Source organism: Octopus bimaculoides, chromosome 7 (assembly GCF_001194135.2).
Source record: "Octopus bimaculoides isolate UCB-OBI-ISO-001 chromosome 7, ASM119413v2, whole genome shotgun sequence".
NCBI lineage: Eukaryota > Metazoa > Mollusca > Cephalopoda > Octopoda > Octopodidae > Octopus > Octopus bimaculoides.
Window position 1 is genome coordinate 15,893,298 of NC_068987.1, and position 9,614 is coordinate 15,902,911.

The window sequence follows — 9,614 nt, forward strand, 5'->3', positions numbered from 1 at the left end:
ATATATATATATATATACATACATACATACAACATATTTGTAGATGTCCTGGAGTTTATTGCAACAGAATATGTGTAAAGTATTTATTCATGAAATTTTCAAATGTTTGCTTCATTTTAGAATGTACCCAATACATCCCAAAACTATGATCTCTGTGCCATTATGCTTGGCACAGGAAATCTCCTAAGTTGGATTGGTGTTCTCCGCTATCTTGGATTCTTCAAAAAATATAATGTAAGTTAAAAGATTTTCATTTTATTTTCATGCACTTATCATTGTACTTGTTATCAATTTATTTTTTTTCCCAATCAAGAGGAGAAGCAGATACGTCACTCATTGTTATGACTCCTTTTCCATGCTTGCATGGTTTAAATCAGTGGTTCCCAAACTGGCGTCTGTGGACCCCTGGTGGTCCGTGAACTAATTTCAAAATTTCATATACACACATTCATAACGATAAACATATTAAAAGGGGTCTGTCGGAAAACTTTTTTAATGGGTTGGGGAATCACTGGGTTAGATGTCATTGAGGTATTGTTTTACAACTGGATGCCCTACTTGTTGCTGTTAAGTAACAGGTCTCTTCATGTGGATTCTAAAGGGGTGAAGCAAGTGGGTGATTTAAGAGACCTAACAGAACTGCCTATGTGCGACGAATTTTGTAGACATGAGCAAGATAATGAACTTATTGTACACAGTGCACCTGAGTACTGTGTACTCTATAAACACACATACACTAACACAATCACACACACATACACTAACACACACACACACACTCTAACGCAATCATACACACACACTAACGCAAACACACTCGCACGTGCTCTAACACGATCGCACACAATGATGATATCATGCACACGGACACTGACACAATCATACGCATGCACATTGACGCAATCATACATACAGTGATTGTGTCATTGTGTGCACTGAGAAATTGAAATGACTGTCTTAATCTCTGCACAGATGATGGTGGGTATGTAAGCTCTGAAGAGAATTCCCAATAAGAACTGAAACCAGTTTGGCCAAAACTTTGTCTAGAGAGAATTTAAGACAACGTTTGCTTACATTTTTTCCACGGTATTTGATTACATATCACAGCAATTGCTAAAATCTAGTGCTTCTTGCATAAGGAATATCCTATTATTCATTTCCCTTACCCAGAATGTTTTCCTTAGTGCATAAATTATAATTTAGATGTGCTGGGCTTACCAAACAGGTAAGAGCAAGGAAAACCTGATGAAATTCACAAATAGTCTTGTTGTTTAAATCTATGCCAACTCTAGCAGATATTTGACCAAAAACATTCCAATTATGATCATCCCACCTTTTTAAGGATATGTAAGGGTACATTATTTTACTTCATGTGTCCTTACCTGATATAAGATAGTAGAGTATGATAGTGTTTTGTAAGTGAAACTGGTTGCTTTTTTAGCAGGTAGTGACTACATAGCTGCTCCCTTGTTGACTTAGTATTTTACAGTGGTAAGGATGAGATCAAGTTTTGAAGTGGAATTTGTTACACAATGTTGCATAATTTTTTCTTCTTTTTTCAGATTTTGATATTGACCCTCAAGAGAGCTGCACCAAATGTGTTACGTTTTCTTACTTGTGCTCTACTTATGTACTTTGGATTTGTGTTTTGTGGTTGGGTTATATTAGGTCCTTATCATATAAAGGTAAGTAGACTTTATTGGTGAACACACCATGCACGCATGCACACACACACACACACACGACGTGCACACACAATGTGCATGCGCGCACACACATGGCACAAGCGCGCACACACGCACTACACACAAATATACGCATGCATGACACAAGCATGCGCACGCACGACACACACACACACACACACAAGCACATGCACTCACTCACACACACACACACACACACACACACGAAGTACATGCATGCACAACACACACAAGCATATGCATGCACACACACACAACAAAGTGATCTCTCTGATGCTGATGCCATGATAGTTGCACACGGTTCACTCTGTAATTTGGTTGGCGCTATAAAGGACATCTTGCCAGAGAAACCTGCCAACAATGGATTGTATGAATAATATGTTGTCAGCAACTTTTCTATGAGGGCAGTGTCTACAAATAAGAACTCTGAATTCTTTTTCTCTGTCTTTCTCAATCTGCAAGCGAATTAATTAGCATCTTCTTTTCTGGATTATAATTATTAAAAAAGGTAGCAAGCTGGCAGAATCGTTAGCATGCTAGACAAAATGCTTAGTAGCATTTCATCTGTCTTGATTAAAATAAGTACCAGCTGAGCACTGGGGTCAATATAATTGACTTACCCCTACTCCAAAAATTTTTGTCCTTGTGCTAAAAATTTGAAACCATTAAATGTTAAGTATAACAAAAGTTGATTTTATTTATTCTGGAATATTCAGTAAATTTACCATGCACACATATATACAATTGTACCATTTCTTTCTTGTTATTAATCTGAACACTTTTTTTCTTTTCTACCAGTTCCGTCATTTGAGCACCACATCAGAATGTTTGTTTTCTTTAGTCAATGGTGATGATATGTTTGTGACTTTCTCTGCATTGCAAACCAGCAATAGTTTCATTTGGTTTTACTCCCGTGTCTATCTTTACTGCTTTATTGGCATTTTCATCTATGTTGTGCTAAGTTTATTTATTGCTGTCATCATGGATTCTTATGAAACAATTAAGGTAAGAAATGCTATTTGTAGATTTTTACCTTTCTTTTTTTATATTTTAATTGAGCTGCAGCTTTTGTACATTTACATATAAAAAACAATGTCTATTTTTTCACAGAGCATAATTTTTATCTACAAACCACTGTGGTTTAACAAATATATAATGTATTATTTCTTTTATTGCCTGTTCTAGCTTACATTATTTCTATTACATCATCCATCACATTTATTTTATTCACCTCTATGCATTGGATTGTATTAAATGTAAAATATATAGTAACAATACAATACATGCTACTGCACTGGGATGTTAATTTACTCCGGTCTGAAAGGCAGCACTTCACTCTCTCCCAATACTACCAAAGCCTTGTGAGTGGATTTGGTAGATGGAAACTGAAAGAAGCCCGCCATACAGTTATATATGTCTGTCTGTTCTCCCACCGTCGCTTGACAACCGATGTTGGTGTGTTTACGTCCTTGAAACTTAGTGGTTTGGCAAAAGAGACTGATGGAATGAGTACTAGGCTTACAAAGAATAATTCCTTGAGTTGATTTGTTTGACTAAAGGTGGTGCTCCAGCATGGCTACGGTCAAGTGACTGAAACATGTAAAAGAATATTGATAGAAAACCTTGTGAAGAAAAAAGCAAATTATGTGAATACCATCCAATGAGAGCTTCATTCTGCTAGAAATGGCAGCCAAATCATCTAAAATAATACCTTACCATCTTGAAAAACAAGATGGTTTAATAATGCATAATACTTTTGACCATAGGCTGGCTTCATTGAAGTTCACTTGATGTTAATCCAATCACCCTTACATTTTATTGTCATCATGAATTCTGAAACCCATCCAATGCTTGCTAACAGAGAAAATGTTTATAAAACTGAAGAAAGAAAAAAAGTTCTCAAATTTTTTCATGATTTTTTTTTTTTCTTTTGAATTTTTTTTTTTTTAGCATTATTATGAAAATGGTTTCCCACGCAGTGAATTATTTGAGTTCATAGATGAATGTACTGATCCTCCTCACTCAGAAATTTATCGCCAAGAACTACGGGGTTGGGACTGCAGCACTGTGTTTTGTTTCTGTTGTAAAAAGTAAGTATTTATTGCATTGAACATCTTCATTTAAAGTCTGTTTTCCTTGCTGGCATAGGTTAGATGGTTTAACTGAAAATCTGATTTGGCAAGGTTTCTATAGCTGGATGCCTTTCCTAATGCCAACCACTCCGAGTGTGTAGTGGGTGTTTTTTTTACTATGGTCTCACTTGGTTTGACAGGTCTACACAAGCATGGTATATCACCAAAGGTCTCGGTCACCTGTCACTGTCTCTATGAGGCCTGATATTCAAATGGTACCTTTTACATGTCACCGGCATGGGTGCCAGTCAGACGGCACTGGCATTGGCCACAACTACGATTGCACTTGGCTCGACAGGTCTTCACAAGCACAGCATATTGCCCAACGTTTGAAGGGTGCTTTTTATGTGCCAGTTATGTGACACTGGCATCGGCCATGACTATGATCTCACTTGGCTTGACAGGTCTTCTCAAGCACAACATATTGCCAAAGATCTCTGTCACTTGTCATTGCATCCATGAGGCCCAACATTCTTAATCTTTTTATCATTCCTCTACACGCCAGTTGAGTTTAAAATCTGCAATGATTGCTTGATTAGTTTAACAACTGACTAGATTGCAAACCAAGAAAGGGAGCCTTTACGTGTTGGCTCAATCCACTAGCAATAACAGCCAAATCTTCCTCAAATCATGCTATATTGAAGGGCAACGTTTATCTAATGCTGCCCTCGTTAAATTAAGCCTTAGAAAATAAACAAGAGTATAATGGCTTGAATGCTTGTTACGCTACGTTTGCTCGATCAGGTGTGACTTAGATCAAACAACAATCACTGAGTGAACTCGTCCATCTCGCTAGCTGTGTGAGGTCGCTATTAAACAAGGGACATAACTTTGTCAGATATTCACTCTAATAAAATGTTTTACCTCATTCCTGAATATTTGGTCTTAGAATGAATGCATAACCATATAACATGGGTATAACAGGGTATGGATATGTGTTGGAGACATGACGAATCTCTCGAGATGTCATAAAACATTGTTTTAGCCTAATCTACGTTTATCCCTAACTATAGTAAGTTATAGGGTAGTTAAACTAGACAGAACATGTGAGGATTCTATGTCTACTGTAAACTTTTGATGTTACTTTATATTAACACATAAAGCGCGACAGGTCACGATGGTGGCCGTCAGGCACAGGACACGATCGTGGCGCAGATAGATGCATTTAATTTATGGGTGTTTGTTAGTTCAACTAATGATTTTTCGGATGATGTAAAACTTGCCACCATTATATTCTAAGAAGATATTTTAACTATTTTTTGCTTTTTATGTGTGCATGGTAATCTCATTTTCATAAAATGTGCTCAGCAGTTCCTGCTATGTAAGTGAAAATCCCAGTGCTTTATGGGTTAATAAAACTTTTCAGTCATGAGATGTTGGGTTCGAGCCCACTGTGTGGTATTTTGAGCACATGTTTATTTTACCATGACTTCAGATCAACCCTAGCCTAGTGGTATAGGTTAGATAGAAACTGTAAAGAAGCCTTTTAGATGGATTGTAACTTGTAATTGAAAAGGTACAGCCTTGTCACACACAGTGTCATGCTGATTCTAATTGAGGATTACTTTGTGTGGGGAGAATGTTTAGGCCACTTAGCTGCTAATTCAATGAACAAGTGACTCTGTTAACATTAAAGAACCATTTACTTCATTAACCATTTAAAAGTAACAACACTTACTTGCTTAAGCTTTCCACTCCCTGTGGAACATAGGTTATCTATGATTTTTTTCCTCTGCTTCTCTCAAGTTGTATCCTTGCTTCTGGCAGCTTCCATTCAAATTTTGCTGCACCGCATCAGGTCTCTCTTAGAAAAGGCCTTTCTCTCCCATGGCTTGTTAGTTTTGAATTGTCATCGAAGCATCTGTAACCTTTTTTTTTTTTTTTTTTTACTAGATGGGGGTTTTCGCCTGATACAAGTCCATTTTCCTCTCTGGGAAGAGGTGATCCTTATTTGTCTGGTCTTTATCCTTTGACCTATTCGGCTACCCACTTGGAGCTTGTATTCAGGTAGCACAGCTCGAGTCATTGAGGCACATGAGACCCCGTCCCCACCCCCAACAAGGACTTGACCTTGTGGTGAAACACATTCTAAGCATTTATTAAAAAAAACCATGTCAGTTGACAGAACCTTCTAATTTATGCATTAAAAAAAAAAAGACATTGTTACTTAAAGTAGTTTTTTTAATCTTGTTTTATTTTTTATTTTTTTTAGTCGAAATCCAGAGGAACTTGAGGAATCCACACGTTTGATTGGCTGATAAAAAACCAGAAGATAGCTATAACTGGGTGAAAATAACAGAAATATGGTGTAGAGTTAAAGATTTTTTTTCCTGTCTTTTTTGTTGGTAATTTCCTTCCAAGGAACCAAACCAAACTGACAGATTTTCTTTAAACTAGAAAATTGCAAATTTTTCTTCCTAATTTATTGTAAAATAGTTTTTTTTTTTTCGTTTTCTTGCAGAGTTTAATTTTTCAAAATGAATTTTTTTTTTTTATAGTGAAAAATAATTTAAATAGAAAGTAAAAGCTGACAGCTACCTCTTGGAAAATATTTGGTAATAACTCCAGAAAGAGTAACTGAGTGCATATTTGTGCATCCAATTACAAATACATACATGTTTATTTGTAATGTTCCTATATTCTAAATAGGTATGTGAATTCACTATTTGCTACATCATATGAGTGCCTCTATGTACTTCTTGCCATATTTAGCAAAGAGTATTGTGCACTTATTTGTAGGGATTTAGTAGGAATGTACACATTGTTGGTTTGCTCTCCACTCATTACTTTAGTATTATGAAGGGGATATATATACACAAATATGCCATTTTGTAGTCATTATTTGTATGATGAACACTGTTAGAATTTATGTATAAATTTTTAATTTATAATTTTTTTCCCCCCACTGCCATCTGTTATAATACTCAATACATTTCTTATATACTCAGTGGAAGCAAATTCTATACTTGGTGAAATTTGTTTCAAATAACTGTTTATACAGAAAACCCCTGTCTGCAAATCGAAGGTGATTCAAATGACATGTGTATTTGAATGAACTGCACCAGTCTTCAGATATTTTTATTTGTGAATATGCAATGATATATTGTGCTCTAAAAATTGTTATCACTCTTGTTAACTCCTGTGCGGGGTCGGAGACTGTTCACTACATGTAATAGTATGCATACATCGACATCACATCGCATTGCACTATATAACTATTACTACTGCTATGCTATAACAGCCTTTATGAAAACCTAGACACCCACATTTCACTTTACTAGTCAGTGCATAGTACAATTACAGGAGCTTACTCATTGCAATACATCAATACATAACCTGTGTACATGTAACACACACACACTTATACAGTCATGTACTAGTGATGGTCCAGTTGATCGTGTCCTTTCCATTACAAATACATGATGTTGTCAGTGAGAAATCATTTTTATTTGTAAACTGCTTGAGAATGTACATAAATTTACTAGAACTCTTATCAGTACTGCAATATACATTCATAAGTGACATATCACTACGGCATCATTATATGCACTGCATTGAAATGCATACTACAGCATGCAAATTGAGCTGCTCCACACTGCCACATTGTTTTTTCTTTAAGCTATTCCAACTTGTCGTCTGTAATATGCTATGCTTATAGCATCGCAACAATGGAATGCATCCACCTCATCACATGATACACTGCATTGTTAGTGCCAAAACAGCAATTATATATCTTCATGAAATTCTATACGTAATGTTAATCTTCACTCTTTATCGTTACTCCTTAATAATGTACTCAGGTATAACTATCACAGACAAGAGGTGTATAGTGACAGCATGTATTCAATGACAGGAATTCGTTACCTGGTTTCAGTTCCCAGTCTCATTTCATTCATATCTGTGTGTTAACAGAAGATATATTTTCATTTCATTTCCCTGCCCCTCAAAAATATCCCAGTGATGTTGGTCAGGCTACTTGCCAATTGATTGATACCGCCAATTATAAAAATAAACTCTTGGAGACATAATTTAGTTGTTTAATTACAAATAGATTTGTTCTTTAAATGATTCTGTCCATAATTTGGCAGTGCCACAGCTTCAGTATATAGTATTGACTTTTTTCCAAACTACACTGGCCAAATCTTGAAGTGGTTGACCTTTGATCTCTTCAGGACTGATAAAATTAGTTGGTTATGCCTTTGCTATTAAAATTGTATGGCCTTGTGCCTATGAGAAATCAGTATTACCACTGTTAGTAAATTGCTTGTGTATGTACATAAAACACCTACATTAAATATATTTTCATATCTCCGTCCAGCTCATACCAGAATGGAAAAGTAGGTATAGATCTTACATTGTTTTTGACTATGAGCATCTGAGATTAAACTCCAGTTGCTACTTATTTTTATGTCTGTGATTATTTGCTATTGTCTATATATATATATATTTATATAAATAAGGATAAGATCGATATTTAAAATATTGATTTTATCAAGTGGCCAGCATGGGAATAAAAACCATCAAAGGTAATAATTATTTAAAATTATAATACAGGGTATCTAAGAGATACCGCCACGCTGAAAAATAGCAGTCAAAACCTGACTCTAAAACCACAATAAATGTGCTATGTGGGCATTTATTGTGGTTTTAGAGTCGGGTTTTGACTGCTATTTTTCAGCGTGGCGGTATCTCTTAGATACCCTGTATTATAATTTTAAATAATATATATATATATATATATATATATATCTCAAACCAGTTCTAAGGTGTGGCTCAGTTGATCACTCTGAAGTATGCACTGTTTGGTTTCTCTTGAGCTCCTGGTGAGCTGAGCTTTTGACTGGAGTTTTTGAGCTCAGCAGTCATATTTTGAACTAAATAACAGTTGTGTAGTTTATTGGATTATAGTGGCAAGATTTGCATTTTCCATAAGGAGAATATAATTAATTTTTCATCCCCATAGTCCACATATTTCATGCATAATTAAGGGATTTATTATCTTTTTGTTTTTGAATTGTGCTGATTGATAGACCGGTTTCACCATAAAGAAAATAAACTGAGCCTATTTTAACAAATGTTTTTCTTTGTGGTTGTTGATTTTCATGTAAAAAGAAAACAATTATATAAATTATCACTTAGACATTTCTTTCATGTAATATTAATTTACTGAAATTGTTATGAGATTTATTCGATATGAGAATATAAATAAAAGCCATTAAAAAATCGTGTATGAATAATTTTTTTTTTATTTGTGGGTGGGAGAATGTAAATATCATGCGATTCCGACTTCCACCACATCTCATACTGTCATTTTGGAACAATAAAATCAAATTGAATAAAGTTTCTTTTCGACTTACTTCTTTAGAAGTGTCTGTCTGTCTTTGTGACCACAACATAACTATATTGTTAAGAAGTTTGTTTTGCAATCATAAGGTTTGGTCTCACTATATGGTATCCTGGACAAAAGCATAAAGTAAAATTGTATGGAAGTCAATAGGATGGATTGTACTTGGTAAGCAAAAGGTATGGCCTTGCCATACACATTATCTGGGGTATCTTCAGCCACATACTAATTCAGTTTGTTAAACAACTGAATCCTCATTGTTGAAACAGAAACCCATTCAGGCTCTTACAGGGATCTAAATATCTTTTATGCACACTTTACATCAGTTGGAGTGTTTTGTTCAAGAGCACGGTTTGATTGAGGTCTTGCAAGCCAGTGGGCTGCACTGATCTCTCAAAGTCTCTACAGCAGGATGCCCTTTCTAATGCCAAC

At 35.4% G+C, this 9,614-nt stretch overlaps 1 protein-coding gene across 5 annotated transcripts in view; it reads left to right on the forward strand.

Moving 5' to 3' along the window:
- The window catches only part of LOC106873383 (mucolipin-3), an 84,361-nt gene extending 75,183 nt beyond the window's left edge, over positions 1-9,178 (forward strand). For all 5 annotated transcript variants that reach the window (XM_014920725.2, XM_052969287.1, XM_052969286.1 and 2 more), the window contains 5 exons: positions 121-234; positions 1,563-1,685; positions 2,505-2,711; positions 3,657-3,796; positions 6,051-9,178. In XM_014920725.2, coding sequence (XP_014776211.1) covers positions 121-234; positions 1,563-1,685; positions 2,505-2,711; positions 3,657-3,796; positions 6,051-6,096 — 630 coding nt within the window. In that variant the 3' untranslated portion in view covers positions 6,097-9,178. The remainder of the gene's footprint in view (positions 1-120; positions 235-1,562; positions 1,686-2,504; positions 2,712-3,656; positions 3,797-6,050) is intronic.
- Positions 9,179-9,614: the final 436 nt, after the last annotated feature.